Source organism: Bufo gargarizans, chromosome 6, assembly GCF_014858855.1.
Source record: "Bufo gargarizans isolate SCDJY-AF-19 chromosome 6, ASM1485885v1, whole genome shotgun sequence".
In the NCBI taxonomy this organism is placed as follows: Eukaryota; Metazoa; Chordata; class Amphibia; order Anura; family Bufonidae; genus Bufo; species Bufo gargarizans.
Genome location: NC_058085.1, coordinates 184,043,985 through 184,060,327, shown reverse-complemented (window position 1 = coordinate 184,060,327; position 16,343 = coordinate 184,043,985). Strand labels below are relative to the sequence as shown.

Here is a 16,343-nt window from a genome sequence, read left to right as displayed (position 1 = left end):
AAGAGTCCATAGTCTCACTGCTCTTACAGTACAGAGTCCATAGTCTCACTGCTCTTACAGTACAGAGTCCTCTTCTATGTTAGGGCAGAAACCTTTCCTCTAGTTGTGTCCTATTCTGATCTGCATTGTGGTCGACTATTCTTTCTATTGATGGGAGTGAAAAACATGAAATGCAGGCGGCGCCGCGGTAGCTCTCCGTATTTTGCGGACACAGTCGTGTACATGAGCACTGACATTGGGGGAGATTTATCAAAACCAATGTAAAGGAAAAATTGCTAAGTTGCCCATAGCAACCAATCAGATTCCACCTTTTATTTTTCTGAGGAATCTGGTTGCTATGGGCAACTAAGCCATTTTTCCTTTACACCGGTTTTGATAAATCTCCCCCATTGTGTTTTTCTCTAATTAACAGGCCGCATGTTCTTAGTAATCAGTGCAGAAATCCAAGTCAGTCACCAAAGGGGTCACTTTTTTGTAACTGTACAAGGAGGCACCGGTCACACAAAGTACACACCTATCAGGAGTAATGTTTGTCTAACAACCCCCATTATTGTCTGATCCGTCACAAAACGCAGACTTGCCATTGATCAGCGCGCACACAGTTTATACCTTTAGATCGGTCTGTTAACGGCTATGCTGTGTGAACAGCGCCCGACCCTCGGACCTATATTCCCGGTGTTCGGAGACCGCACTATAAATGGGAGAACATCTCTACTCTTCATTTTATTATTTGGCAGCAAACCTTTATATAAAAAAATCACAATTTATACTATAAAAATAATTTAACAACATGATTTGAGGGGGACGCGTGGACTCCGTGGCTGCACGGTGCTACTTCTCGGTGCCGCCATTCTGTAAGGTCCGCTGCAGTTTAGCGATATTGGCATCCAGGGCAGCGAGGCCATGCCTAAAGTCCTGCTCGTCATGGGATGTGAAGGTGGAGAAGGAGCAGAGGCTCCAGTCCGGTTTACTCTCAAACACCGAGTGGTCGCTGGGAGGATCGCCCTGGACCTGCAGGCGCCTCATCTGCTGTAGGACGGGGGGTGGGTATGACTGAGATGGGATTCTTGGAGGAGGCACTTCCATCCTGGAGTCTTGCTGATGAGCTTTGGAGGTCCGATCTGAGGTGCGGGCAGTGCAGCGTGAATCTTTGTGAAGCCTGGGATTCTTATCGGAGCTGTGACCGTTGTACTGAGAGATGGAGTCAAGGTCTCTCTCATCTGTGGAGACCTCCGGTGGAGTACACATCCCCCTCAGGGACGGGGCATATTTGTCTCTACAGGGGCTGCTCGCCAGAGGCAGATACATGGTCTCATCAGGTCTGTGCTCGTCACTGGTCAGATAACACAATTCACTTCCCAGGTCCTGTTTAGGTTTGTGGGGGCTGTAAGTGGTTACTGGGGGACGAGCGCTCTTGGGGACAAGGGATTTGCCGACCATATAATCATCACTGGGCTCACCTTTACTGCAGCTTACCTGGCCGCCGGGTGGGAGCAGAGATTTATCGGAATATATGGAATCTGTGAAGACCTGGTCTGTCTCCAACCTCCTCAGATAGTTCATTATGGAGGTGCTGGCGGGACACTGCTCGCTCTGGACCTGTCTATCATAGCTGCCAAGGGCTGCCTGCGTCAAGCTGCTGCCAGGTTTGGGTTTCGGGGTGTCCTTTCCGAGGTCACAGAGCAGTTTGGCCATGCCAGCTTGTAGAGTCCTGTGAGGAAAGACATTAACATGTGGATGGTTAGATGAAGACCCCACAGAAGCAGCACAGCAGGCAGATCATCATCTGGGAAGGGGGGTCCGGAGGATTTTATGATCATGTGACTATGGCCCAGTGACTAGTGCGCCTCCATAATGAACGATGACCAATCACCGCCTCACAGAGAGGATCTGCAGGAAGAATACTACAGCTTAGCGGAAGGTAACTGAGATTACCGCGTGAGTTCTCGGAGCCGCGTGATCTCTGCATCGCGCTGCCGCAACGTAATCCCCAGAATCTGGTTCTCCTTCTCTGAGGCCTCCAACTTCAACTGGGCAGACTTCATCTTCCCCAGAGCGTCTTCCACTTCTGCAATACAAAAATACATTGGGGGTTCTGGAAAACTGCTCCTCTCCTCTATAAAGGAGGACTTCCACAAAAATCTCTGACTTGTAAGAAAGGTACATGATATAACCTGTAGTGAAGGCAATCTTGTTACCAGTGACTGCGTTTGTGAGTTTTAACCTCCCTTCTGATCCTCAGCCGTGTCACGTGACAAGCCCTCGCACTCTCCAAATAACACAGCACCTTATGGACGGACAAGAAGCCAGTTTCTCTATGTGTTCCTACGGGAGCCTCAATATCGGTCTCATAGAAATGAACAGAGAAGTACCTGACTTCCTGTCCTGTGTCAGCTGGACATCAGAGTGCTGGTCACATGACACAGCTGAGGATGAGAAGGGAGGTTATAACTCACAGTCACAGATAAGTAGATTACCTTCACTACACATCATGAACCTTTCTAACACAACAGAAATGTTGCCATTGTTGCGTAAGTAGAAGCCAGACCTTAGGCCCGAGCTAATATGGAAACATATCAGCACTCAGGGTACCAATGGGGTGACATATGGAGCACCCTGTCAAATTGCTCAAGTTCTGTGGCATCTATGGGTTTAAATGTTCGGAGATACTTTAGATACAGCTTCTATGCCCGCACCATCCTGCGCTGTACATTCACAGCGTTTGACACAACATAGTACCAGCAGCGTGAATATACAGCAGATGGCATCAAGCCACAGGACCTTCATATGGCATCATGCCCACCATAGGTCAGTGTAGACATGTGAACATTAGAGGTGTTCCTGCCTCCGTGAAGCGGCTCAGATCAGTCATGTAATGCGTTTGGTCTCATGAAGCCCCTTTCTTGGAGGCCACTTGCCTTTCTTCCCGTTGGCTGTCGTGACGCCGTTCTCCTGCGATATGTGAACTATTTGCTGCTCTCTCTCTTGGATGATGGTCGCCGTCTTCCTGCTCTCCTCCTTCTGGACCTCAATCACTTTCAGCAGCTCCTCGTTTTTGCTCTGCAGAGACTCCAGGGCTTTCTGGGACTCGCTTAGCTGATGTTGAAGGGTCTCGTTCATGGACTGAAGAGAGGTCACTGCAGGGAACACAGGAGAACATGTCTGAGGCCGTACTCGATCAGTCAGCGGTAAGTCCAGCTGCACTTGTTTACACATCTTAAGGACGTCTGCAGACGTCGGGGAGGGTTTCCTACCACTCGCTTGTACCGAGGAATGATTTGGAGAACATCTTCAGGATTTGTAAACCTGTGCAGCTGATGACAGAAATAGACAGGTAAACAGGACTCGGAGCTGAGGCGTCATTAAGTATCTCATCGCTTGCTCCTGTCCACATATACAGAAAATGAATAATCTCCACCAGCTGCTCTCACAGAACCTAGAAGGGAAGCTGCAGCCCATCCAGTCCAACATGAGCCAGAAATGTTATTCCTATATGGGACGCTTCCTCCACGATGCATGCGCGGTAATGTCTTATGGAGACGAGAATGGACGGCCTTGTAGCAGCGCAGGGGAGCTGCACTATCAGATAACCCCTACAAACAGCCCCAGTCAGCAGGGTTAACCCCATCAAACCAGGCATAATGACTGGCAGGGTTGGTCCGGCTGATTAAAAGCATACCCTTGTTATGCAGATGGGTAGCTTCATTCTAAAGAAAAAGGGTTAATTACTCTTACCGGTAATTGGATTTTCTAATAGCCTCCCCAACGGCACTGACAGGAGGAATAACAGAGGAGTTTAACATGGGGTGGGATCACGTCAGAAAGAATTCTGCGGCCAAAAGATAATTCCAGGTTACGCATGACATTTAGTTTACAATTGGATTCGCCCACACAGCTGCTGTACAGATTTGTTTCAGCGAGATGGCCGCAGAGGTGGACACTGCCCGTGTCAAATAGGCCTTGAGCCCCTTCAGAGGATCTAGGTTCTTCTGAGCACAACAAAGAGACATTGTCTGCTTTATCCATCTTGCAATGGTGGCTTTACTGGCTGCCTGACCTTTCTTAGGCCCCTGAAACTGAAGGAGGATGTGGTCCGATTTTCTATCCTCGCCCCAGATCTTTAAGTAGGCAAGCACACAACGTCTCACATCCAGGTTATGAAAGCGCCTTTCTAGATCTGTCGAAGGGGACCGGCAGAACGATGGCAAGACGATCCGCTGATTACAGTGAAATCTGGATACCACCTTCAGGAGAAAGGATGGACAATGCCTTAAAATGATCCTGTCGTCTCGGATCCTGAGATAAGGAGGACAGCAAGAGAAGGCCTGCATTTCCCCCACTCTTCTTGTTGTTATGTCCAGAAGGAAGGTGGTCTTTAAGGTCAGGAGTTTGAGAGAAATGTCTTCAATAGGCTCAAACTGGGAGTCCATCAGTACCGTAAAGACTAAGTTTACATCCCAAGGTGGATGGTAGGGTGTAATCTGGGGGAATCCCTGATGGCTCCTTTGATGAATCACCTGATTAGAGGATGATCAGATAGATTTGTGTCTAGAAGAACTGCCAAGGTGGAGATCTGAACCTTAAGAGTGGACGGCTTAGGCTACTTTCACACTAGCGTTGTTTAAATCCAATGTTCAATTCCGACCCGGGAACTGCCCGCCGGATCCGGAAAAACGTGTGAAAACGGATTACATTTGAATCCTGATTAGGATTTTGATCACAATGAAAAAATGCATTGGAAAAAACGGATCCGCCATTTATGGACTTTAACTTTTTTTTCACATTTTTCGGGTTTAACATGCAAAAGCCGGATCCGGTTTGACTGAACACACGGCGCCGGATCAGGCGTTAATGCAAGTCAATGGGAAAAAATCCTGATCAGGCGTTCAGTCAAAGTGTTCAGGATTTTTGGCCGGAGGTAAAAATACTGCATGCTACGGTTTTCTGAAAAGCCTGATCAGTCAAAAAGACTGAACAGAAGACATCCTGATGCCTCCTGAGCGGATCGCTCTCCATTCAGAATGCATGGGGATAAAACTGATCAGTTCTTTTCCGGATTTGAGCCCCTAGGACGGAACTCAGCGCCGGAAAAGAAAAACGCTAGTGTGAAAGTAGTACTTTCACACTGGCGTTTTTCTTTTCCGGCATAGAGTTCCGTCCTAGGGGCTCTATACCGGAAAAGAACTGATCAGTTTTATCCCCATGCATTCTGAATGGAGAGCGATCCGTTCAGGATGCATCAGGACGTCTTCAGTTCAGTCGTTTTGACTGATCAGGCAAAAGAGAAAACCGCAGCATGCTACGGTTTTATCTCCGGCAAAAAAAACTGAAGACATGCCTGAACGCCGGATCCGTCCTTCCGGAACTGCCCGCCGGATCACACTGCCGCAAGTGTGAAAGTAGCCTAAAGCCCCTTGTTTAAACCTGCCTGCAGGAAGTCCAGAATGACAGGGATGTTGACTAAGGAACTTTGCCGGATCCGGTTACTAGAAAACAAAAGGAAAGCCTCCCACGTTCTGAGATAGATCTTGGAGGTTATGATCGTTCTACTCTTTCGCAAGGTGGAGATTACAGGGTCAGGGAGATCTTTCTTCTTCAGATTTTGGCAATCAACTTTAACTGAGGGACCCCATGAATGGTGTACAGGCCCCTGTTGAAGAAGAAGGCCTGAAAACACTGGAAGAGTCCAGGCTATTCCTTGCGATAGTCTGAGTAAGAGGGGAACCAGGCCTTTTTGGGCCAACAGGGAGCAATCATGATGACCTGTGCCCCTTCTTTATCAGGGTTCGCGGAATTAGGCTGAACGGGACAACTGTCGTTGTATTGTCAGACAGAATTTTGATATGATCGAGAGAGGTCTTTGAGCGTAGGGCTAGAAGAAGAACGTCGTAGACTGCTCTCAGCCCTTTAGGTTTGATAAGACACTTAACATGGAATCGTCCCAGACTCCCTGAACCATAAGGTCCCCTGCATGGCCTCCCCAGTCTCAACTGCTGGCATCTGTAGTCACCACTAGAAGATTCTCTTGACGCCAGAAGACGCCTCTCTGCAGATTTTTATTTAATTTTTTCTACCAGGTCAGGAAGCGTTTTACATATGCTGGAATGGAAACCTTCTTGTCCTGAGAGTTTCTGTTGCCAGAAGAAAGGCCTGCAGCATTCTGGGGCGGCTGTGTGCCCATCTGACAGCAGGGATTGAGGAGGTCATGATGTTTCTGAGAGTAGCCGATCTTAGACTGCAAAACGGATTTACCTTCAGTTGAAGGGACAACTGCTTCTCTTCTGGGAGGAAGGACATTAGTAAGAGAGAGTCGAGAAGAACACAATTTGCGGAGCTGGAACGAGGTTGGATGTTCTGATATTTATGATCCATCCCAGGTCTTCTGTGAAGGTCTAGTGAACAAGGTTTAGATGTACTAGACTAGAAGATGATTTTCTGATTCTGGATTGATGGTCTCAGTCTTGAATTTATTGTAAGATAGGCACTTGTTCAGACACCTTAGGTTTATAATAAGCCTATAAGACCCCCCTGGCTTTTTTTTTTTTTTAGAAAAACTGGAGAATAAAATCCTCGCTGTTGGTTTTCTGGAACTGGTAGCAGGACCTCTTTTGGAATCAAGTTGGTTATCTCTGTCTAGGGAGGACTGTTCCTCTTTCTTGGTCAAAGGTTTGTTGACGATAAAGTGGTCTGGTGTGTATGTATGGAACTCTAACATGAATCCCATTTGAAGGGCCGTTAGTATCCGAGGGGGGGCTCCTATATCTCTCCATTGTGGAACAAAATTTCTTAATCTTGGGAAACCCTTTCTTTTTATCGGAAGCTTGCGCCAAAACGTCATGCAACACGGACCCAAAAAGCATATCGCCTTCACATGGATGAAACACAACCGGTTCTTTGTACCCGCATCTCCAGACCAAGAATGGAGCCACGCGGCTCTGCAGGGGACATTAGAAATAGCTGCTGACCTTGCTGACAACCTCACTAGAGGTTTCTGCAAGAAAATTTGAGGCCTGTTTAAGCATAGGTAATGAGGCCAGAATCTCCTCCCTTGGGGTTCCTGCTGCAAGATGACCCTATAGCTCAGGGATGCTCAACCTGCGTCCCTCCAGCTGTTGTAAAACTACAACTCCCACCATGCCCTTCTGTAGGCTGTCTGGAAATGATGGTAGTTTTGCAACAGCTGGAGGGCCGCAGGGATAGGGATCTGGCAGTACAGGTGGATGCAATGCTCGGTCTGAACATGGCTGTATTTACTTCCCAAGCCTTTTTGAGTAAGTTTTCACATTTCTTATCCATCGGATCCTGAAGTAACCCCATGTCCTCAAACGGGAGGGAGGATTTTCTGGATATCTGTGCCACTTGAGCATCAATCTTTGGAGTTTTATACCAAAGATTTGAGTCCGAAAATGGATAATTTCTTTTGAAAGTGTGTGTAATCAGGGCTCTCCTTTCGGGCTCCTTCCACTCCCTAGCGATTAAGGCTTTACCTTTATTATGGATCGGAAAGACACGTCTTCCTCTCTCCTAGACCCTGAAACATTTGATCCTGAATGGAGCGGCTTTCTTTAGACTCCTCCAGGTGCATAGTAGCTCCTTTTTGCTTTTAGGAGACTGTCTGCTTCCGACATTAGACTCAGATTCCTCTGACGACGGGCAAGGGAGACCATTGTTTCTCCCAGAAGATACAATCTCCCCTCATCCAAATCAAACCCAAATAACTGGGAACTATGGGATTTTTGAGGTGTAGATGCCTGCGGTGAAGATGTAGATGCCTGCGGTGAAGATGTAGATGCCACTGCAGCATTAACCTCAAACTCCACATGGAGTCTAAGGAGGAAGGAGATTCTTCAGCCACCACTTTTTCAGCACATTTGGGGCAAAGTGATTTCTTGGCTTTAGATATAAATGACTTTTTGCAGAATCAGACCCAGGTGCCTTGGAGATGTCTCTACACTACAAAATAAAAAAAATAAAATAGGGTTCAGAAAGCACTATAGGCCCAACATCACCCATACACCAATATGTGCCCAAGTCAGGAGAGGAGGCTTACCGGGGTGATGGGGCTTGCGGCCACATCCAGAGGCTTGCGGGCAGTATCCTGGTCAGTAGGAGCCAACATTGCAGGAAAGGGAACAGCACGTGTCACTGCTCCCTGAATCCGGCTTCAATTTAAATAAAGATCCCGGCCTTCTGTGACGTCCGTGACGCCGCAGCGCATTGACGTCATGTCGCACGCAACGCCCACTAACAGAACGAGACTCCCCAAACCTTCGGGAGTCTCCGCCCACTGAAATGCCGCAAGAATACCCTGCATGCCTCCAAACGGAGCATGCAGGATAGAGCCCGGGGCTGCCTTTCAACAGGACTTATGCCAAAAGGTACAGGGAAGGGAGGCCACGCGTCCCCAGAGCCCCTATCCACTGCAACGGCCCTCCCAGTAGTGGGGGGGGGGGGGAAGAGACCAGGCCAAGCGCTTGATACTACTGCGAACCTGCTCGGGAACACAGGAGGAGCTTCCATGCTATCCGGGACAGGAAACAACACTTATTAGGTAAGGGGAGGAGGCCCTTTTAAAACGTCTGAGCTTCCGTGTTGTTTCCTGTCCTGGGTGAATGGCGCACCCTCCTGTCAGTGCCGTTGGGGAGGTGCCGGGGAAAAGGTACATTTAATCCAAGCCACTATGGTGCACCTCAGATCTTCCTGCTTCAGCTGTCGGCACCAGGCAAGATGACTATGCAACAACCTGGCCTTGACAATTAAGAAGGGAAGGGCTGGCAGAGGAGGCAGGAGTAACAATGGTGCACGCCGCGCCCTGGACCGGCCATCTGCATATACATAAAAAGTACATTTTCTTCGGAGTAAAGCATCTGCTCTGCATAAGGCTACTTTGCCATTTGCGGCACAGCATTCCAGCAGAGAACAGCCCGTCTCTGGATCCTGCACTGCCGGATGTTACAGGAATGCCCACCGGCCCCATTAACTGTCAACTACCCGGTGAATATGTCGGGATTCAGCTGGGAAAAACTCTGCGGCAAAGTTTTCTATCCGGCCGATCCTGGAAGGCTGTACTGCAAATGTGAAAGAAGCCCAACAAGGGTATGCTTTTACTCAGCAGGACCAACCCTACCAAAATCATGCCTTGTTGAATAGGGTTAATCCTGCTGGTTGATGCTATTAAGTAACTCACCTTCAGCGTTCTGCTCCTCAGTCCTCGCACTCCTCTCCCGATCTCTGAGCTGTTGGTTGAGGATTCGCAATCGTCTGTAAACAATGAACATTATGACAGACACAAGGGTTACTCAGCGATCCGAGAACCCTTTCGCCCAGCAGCCTTTATGACTTCGGTGCTGGATTTGCGGGGGCTGGGCATCCGCAGATGTACAGAGTCTAGCAGCCGACTGACGCTGACAGAGGGAGAAAAGCTGAACACGGATGCAGGCCAGTTTCATCGAAGCGTCTTAAAGGCGCATTTACTACAGACGAATAACCTGACCCAAATCACAGCCTCTTAGTATCACACAGGGTTAATATCTTTCAGTACTGTAAGATGATGTGATAAGCGGCACTTACCTCCGCAGCTGAGCGTTCTCACTCCGCAGGGGCTGCAGCGCCAGAGCGATCTCTGCATTAACATTAGTGCTGCCTACAACGGCAGGCAACAGTGACACGGTGCGCTCCAACTCTGCCACTAGACGCGTCGCCTCCCCGTCACCTGCTGGAAGGGTCACAAGAAAGGAATACAAGGTTATGACCCCAGATATCGACTATAGTCCCTGGTACATTCAGTCTCATGGGCTGTGCCTGCAAGAACCTGACATTCAGTGGGGCACTGCGCAATCGCTGCCATTCCTGTGGGCACCGTCAGCTCTACCGGCCTCAGGGTTCAGTCTCTTTTGGTGGCCTCTCGCCAACAGCTGGACCCTGGTTCATTGGGGAGGTTCCAATCACATCAAAATCCCCTACATTAACCCCTTCATGTACCTTGATCTTCCACCAAGGACTTGATCTCCCCAAGCAAGTACTTCACTGCCATTATCTTCTTCTCCGTCTTCTCTGGGCTCTTCTGGCACTTGTTGAAGCTTGTCTGGCAGCGGATCTCTCGCGCAGGCACAGCGCCCGCATCGCTCTCACAGCCGGACTCTGCCGCCTGGCTCTGTAAGGGAATCTCACCCTGTTGTAGCCCAGCTAAGTGAGTGGCCACACAGTGCAGTAAATCAGAGTCCCGGATCAGACTCTCGTAGTGGCGGAGCTTAGTGTGATGCATTGGTTGGTAGCCGGTAGGCACAGTGGAGTTATGAACGGCCGAAGTCTGTGTATTGCCTGCCATTGTAAAGGCCGAGGACGCAGGCATGGAAGAAGGAAAGTGAGCGACGCCCCCTGGTGGTAAAGTCTGGTGGAAACCTTCATTACTGGAGCTCTGCAAAACAAGTGCAAAGCAATAAAACCATGAAAAGTTATCAGAATTCACGGAATTTATCAGTTTAGCATCTCCTGACGGACGAGGCACTGGACGAGAGAACGTTTAATGTATCTCCTACCTTGGGATTTGCAGGATGTTGGGGGGACAGGGTTGGGGTTGACGTCGGTAAGCGACAGTTATACAGAGCAGAAGCTTCAGGACCTGTGAAGACATAATAACCCCAGAGTAATAAGAGCAGAATGTCTGCCTTATGTAGCCGTGTTAGAGGGGTAGTCTGTGACCTACCTGCCGCTGACGGAGCCATATAGGTCAGGGGGGACACTTGATTTAGGTGCTGCATCTGTGTAGTTACATGGTCCAAATTATGGGACGGCACAATCAATGGTGGAGAACTCAACCCAGGTCTCTGTACCTCAGCATTACACTGCCCGGGTGGCAAAGTCCTTCTGAGAAGTCCTAAAAAAAAGGACATTGAGAAAAGGAGTCAGGAATGGGCAATGTAATCAATCCGACACTAGATGTAGCAGAGCTGACACCCGTCATTACGCAATAAAGGTCCTGTATGGGGAATGTCCACCTCTGGCCACCTTTCTATGTCGGGGCCACCCATGTGTCTCTCACCCTTCTCTTTGTAGACGTGGGAGGCCGTTGTGGGCTTCCTCACTGAAGTCTTCTTTGTTTTCATGGTGGATGATCTGACGCTCCCTCTGGTGAAAGGCATTCTGTGAGTCTTCAGTGGACTCTCTGTGTGAACAGGGTATAAGATGCGCTCGTGTTAAACCCCCGTCAAACAATACTGGGGCAGATCATTTGTGGCCACTCTTACAACTCCACACAGCAATGACCGATTGCGGCACCTCACGGCTGCCTTCCCCGTCTGGGCACCTCCACTGGCTCCCCTCAAGCAACCACAGGTCCCCCCCCTGACCCATCTTCATGGTCGTCTGAACTGGGGACCAGCCATGAAGAACCCTGCTGTGAAGCTCGTGGTTATCTTGCCGTGGCACATATATACCGACTCCAGGCGTGTAAAGTGCCACGATCCAGCCTCACAACACAGAACATCAACACAAAGCCTTCTAACAAGGGCTGGTGGGTCCTGTGTTACCCTGAAGTGTGGAAACCGAATTAGCCGGCTATCCCTCACCCGTCTTCCATCCCCCCCTCATCTGACTCCAGCCCTCACCCAATCAATATACACTTACCTTATAAAGAACCGCCCCAATGCTTCACTTACTGCACTTTGTATACAATAACTCTTAACCTAAACCATCACAGACTCCCCACGAGGTCCCCTTCCTTCCTGGGGGCCCCACTGTGCAGCTGCAGGGATATAACGATCCTGAGGGCCAGTAGCGGTTCCATACCTTTCCCTTCACACTGTAGTATGTCGTGTAGTAGCGCTGCACATCGGTCCAGACCTCGATTAATGAACAAAACCTACAAGAGAATCACCGGGTCAGTACCTGCAATCTGCGGAACGCTCTTCAAGTCCCATTTCATGAACCTTTATTATAAAAGGTCGTCTTCCATCAGGTCTAATCTACTCATTGCACAGAGATACCGGATTCAGGTGGCAGGTATGGCTGACACTACAGCTCCCAGCCGGATGTCGCCGAGCCTGCCGCTATCCGCAGAGGACGGTGGAATCAGGGACTGGTCCCAGCAATCATCCAGCACCCTCGGTCACCCTGCTGCTAGCGCCCCGGGAAGGCGTTTGTACCTGGTCTTCCGAGTCTGTGGAGCACAGCGAGTACCCCGAGTCCACGGACGTGGTGGAGGCTTTCCTGACTGCAGTCCTAAAAGGCGAGACAAAACTGTAGGGTCTCCAGACAGGAAGAGCAGCATCCTCATCCCCAAGACCCCGGGGCCCGAGTCTACACCCCACTCACCTTCTCTTACAGGCTGCTGGTCTTACAGGGAGGGACAGTCGTCCAGAAGAAAAGACCTGAAATCAGACACAGGGACACGGCTCCTTACAACCGCATGGAGAAATGCCGAGACGCACGGGAGGGTCACCAAAACGGGAGATACCCGGAGCAACCAATCAGAGGGGCGGATTCTGGATGCTATGGGCAACCATGCCAGATTTCCATTACACCAGTTTTGATAAATTCCACCCCCCCATCCAAGGCTCTAAGTCCTCGTCCTCCTCCGCCGCTCTCTGCCTCCCCAGTCCTCCTCCTCCGCCGCTCTCTGCCTCCCCAGTCCTCCTCCTCCGCCGCTCTCTGCCTCCCCAGTCCTCCTCCTCCACCGATCTCTGCCTCCCCAGTCCTCGTCCTCCTCCGCCGATCTCTGCCTCCCCAGTCCTCCTCCGCCGCTCTCTGCCTCCCCAGTCCTCATCCTCCTCCGCCGCTCTCTGCCTCCCCAGTCCTCCTCCTCCGCCGCTCTCTGCCTCCCCAGTCCTCCTCCTCCTCCTCCGCCGCTCTCTGCCTCCCCAGTCCTCCTCCTCCTCCGCCGCTCTCTGCCTCCCCAGTCCTCCTCCTCCTCCGCCGCTCTCTGCCTCCCCAGTCCTTCTCCTCCTCCGCCGCTCTCTGCCTCCCCAGTCCTCCTCCTCCTCCGCCGCTCTCTGCCTCCCCAGTCCTCCTCCTCCTCCGCCGCTCTCTGCCTCCCCAGTCCTCCTCCTCCTCCTCCGCCGCTCTCTGCCTCCCCAGTCCTCCTCCTCCTCCTCCGCCGCTCTCTGCCTCCCCAGTCCTCCTCCGCCGCTCTCTGCCTCCCCAGTCCTCCTCCGCCGCTCTCCTGCCTCCCCAGTCCTCCTCCTCCTCCGCTCTCTGCCTCCCCAGTCCTCCTCCTCCGCCGCTCTCTGCCTCCCCCGTCCTCCTCCTCCGCCGCTCTCTGCCTCCCCAGTCCTCCTCCTCCTCCGCCGCTCTCTGCCTCCCCAGTCCTCCTCCTCCTCCGCCGCTCTCTGCCTCCCCAGTCCTCCTCCTCCTCCTCCGCCGCTCTCTGCCTCCCCAGTCCTCCTCCTCCTCCTCCGCCGCTCTCTGCCTCCCCAGTCCTCCTCTCCTCCTCCGCTCTCTGCCTCCCCAGTCCTCCTCCTCCTCCTCCCCCGCTCTCTGCCTCCCCAGTCCTCCTCCTCCCTCCTCTCTCTCTCTGCCTCCCAGTCCTCCTCCTCCTCCTCCGCTCTCTGCCTCCCCAGTCCTCCTCCTCCTCCGCCGCTCTCTGCCTCCCCAGTCCTCCTCCTCCTCCGCTCTCTGCCTCCCCGTCCTCCTCCTCCTCCGCTCTCTGCCTCCCCAGTCTCCTCCTCCTCCTCCTCCTCTCTCCTCCCAGTCCTCCTCCTCCTCCTCCGCTCTCTGCCTCCCCAGTCCTCCTCCTCCTCCGCCGCTCTCTGCCTCCCCAGTCCTCCTCCTCCGCCGCTCTCTGCCTCCCCAGTCCTCCTCCTCCGCCGCTCTCTGCCCCCCAGTCCTCCTCCTCCGCCGCTCTCTGCCTCCCCAGTCCTCCTCCTCCGCCGCTCTCTGCCTCCCCAGTCCTCCTCCTCCGCCGCTCTCTGCCTCCCCAGTCCTCCTCCTCCGCCGCTCTCTGCCTCCCCAGTCCTCCTCCTCCGCCGCTCTCTGCCTCCCCAGTCCTCCTCCTCCGCCGCTCTCTGCCTCCCCAGTCCTCCTCCTCCGCCGCTCTCTGCCTCCCCAGTCCTCCTCCTCCGCCGCTCTCTGCCTCCCCAGTCCTCCTCCTCCGCCGCTCTCTGCCTCCCCAGTCCTCCTCCTCCTCCGCCGCTCTCTGCCTCCCCAGTCCTCCTCCGCCGCTCTCTGCCTCCCCAGTCCTCCTCCTCCGCCGCTCTCTGCCTCCCCAGTCCTCCTCCTCCGCCGCTCTCTGCCTCCCCAGTCCTCCTCCTCCGCCGCTCTCTGCCTCCCCAGTCCTCCTCCTCCGCCGCTCTCTGCCTCCCCAGTCCTCCTCCTCCCCGATCTCTGCCTCCCCAGTCCTCCTCCTCCGCCGATCTCTGCCTCCCCAGTCCTCCTCCGCCGCTCTCTGCCTCCCCAGTCCTCCTCCCCAGGTCCTCCTCCTCCGCCGCTCTCTGCCTCCCCAGTCCTCCTCCTCCGCCGCTCTCTGCCTCCCCAGTCCTCCTCCTCCGCCGCTCTCTGCCTCCCCAGTCCTCCTCCTCCGCCGCTCTCTGCCTCCCCAGTCCTCCTCCTCCGCCGCTCTCTGCCTCCCCAGTCCTCCTCCTCCGCCGCTCTCTGCCTCCCCAGTCCTCCTCCTCCGCCGCTCTCTGCCTCCCCAGTCCTCCTCCTCCGCCGCTCTCTGCCTCCCCAGTCCTCCTCCTCCGCCGCTCTCCTGCCTCCCCAGTCCTCCTCCTCCGCCGCTCTCTGCCTCCCCAGTCCTCCTCCTCCGCCGCTCTCTGCCTCCCCAGTCCTCCTCCTCCGCCGCTCTCTGCCTCCCAGTCCTCCTCCTCCGCCGCTCTCTGCCTCCCCAGTCCTCCTCCTCCGCCGCTCTCTGCCTCCCCAGTCCTCCTCCTCCGCCGCTCTCTGCCTCCCCAGTCCTCCTCCTCCGCCGCTCTCTGCCTCCCCAGTCCTCCTCCTCCGCCGCTCTCTGCCTCCCCAGTCCTCCTCCTCCGCCGCTCTCTGCCTCCCCAGTCCTCCTCCTCCGCCGCTCTCTGCCTCCCCAGTCCTCCTCCTCCGCCGCTCTCTGCCTCCCCAGTCCTCCTCCTCGCCGCCGCTCTCTGGCCTCCCCAGTCCTCCTCCTCCTCCGCCGCTCTCTGCCTCCCCAGTCCTCCTCCTCCGCCGCTCTCTGCCTCCCCAGTCCTCCTCCTCCGCCGCTCTCTGCCTCCCCAGTCCTCCTCCTCCGCCGCTCTCTGCCTCCCCAGTCCTCCTCCTCCGCCGCTCTCTGCCTCCCCAGTCCTCCTCCTCCGCCGCTCTCTGCCTCCCCAGTCCTCCTCCTCCGCCGCTCTCTGCCTCCCCAGTCCTCCTCCTCCACCGATCTCTGCCTCCCCAGTCCTCGTCCTCCTCCGCCGATCTCTGCCTCCCCAGTCCTCCTCCGCCGCTCTCTGCCTCCCCAGTCCTCATCCTCCTCTGCCGCTCTCTGCCTCCCCAGTCCTCCTCCTCCTCCGCCGATCTCTGCCTCCCCAGTCCTCCTCCGCCGATCTCTGCCTCTCCAGTCCTCATCCTCCGCTCTCTGCCTCCCCAATTCTCCTCCTCATATCTCGGCCTCCCCGTCCTCAGCCTCCGCTCTCACCTTGCCTGCTCGGCCTCCAGCTCTCGCCATCCCTGCAGTGTAACAGCTGCAGCCTTCTGCAACTTGTCAGTACCGCGCCGGAAGTGTCTCCTTGGAAACCAACGACAACCGGAAGTTTAGCAGAGCGGCGCGCAGCGGCGGGAATCAAATAGTTATAGCTCACGTGACAGGAAGTGTCCGAGCCGCCATCTTTATTATGGGCAGTCTGAGAGAAGACGGTTCCCCCCAGCGCACGTCATCGGGGGCCCTGCAGGTACATTCCAGGAAGGATTGTTCAGAAGTAACAGGCCTTTATCCGTAGTCCTGGGATCAGCAACTTCTGGCACTGCAGCTGTGATGAAACTACGACTCCCAGCATTCACACATGCTTGGCTGCTCTCAACTCCTGTAGAAGTGAATGGAGCATGCAGGGAGTTGCAGTCTGAGCCCAGCTGGGGTGTTGGCTGTAGCCCATGGCGACCGCGCGCTGTCGGCCCCTGGATGGTGCGTGACGCGAGCCGCCGCCATGTATTTCCTCCATATTGTCTGAAATCGACATCCTCTGGAACTACAACTCCCAATAGAAAACAGACAGATCTGTTGGGCAGACAGGAATTGTATCTGCAGGTTCAGACCACTGTCCCAAAAATCACAAGTGGTGAACGGGAATCTCTAGAGGAAGAATATGGCCGGCGAGTTGTCAGAGACGAGCGGTGCCAACAGACGAGGTCTGTGGTGCTGCCAATTCATTTTATTGGCGGAGGGCCACAGTGTGCGGACCGCC

General features: G+C 53.7%; 1 protein-coding gene across 1 annotated transcript; it reads right to left on the bottom strand.

Annotated features, from left to right (window-relative positions):
- Nucleotides 1–717: 717 nt before the first annotated feature.
- On the bottom strand, nucleotides 718–15,668 carry CCDC14 (coiled-coil domain containing 14). The gene is made up of 13 exons (XM_044299339.1): nucleotides 15,581–15,668; nucleotides 12,313–12,368; nucleotides 12,144–12,219; nucleotides 11,788–11,860; nucleotides 11,042–11,164; nucleotides 10,706–10,876; nucleotides 10,539–10,621; nucleotides 9,982–10,417; nucleotides 9,571–9,715; nucleotides 9,188–9,261; nucleotides 2,919–3,137; nucleotides 1,936–2,068; nucleotides 718–1,711 (listed from the first exon to the last, which is right to left on the bottom strand). The coding sequence occupies exons 1-13, from the start codon at nucleotides 15,608–15,610 to the stop codon at nucleotides 832–834; spliced, it is 2,499 nt and encodes an 832-aa protein (XP_044155274.1). The 5' UTR covers nucleotides 15,611–15,668; the 3' UTR covers nucleotides 718–831.
- Between the last annotated feature and the right edge of the window lie 675 nt (nucleotides 15,669–16,343).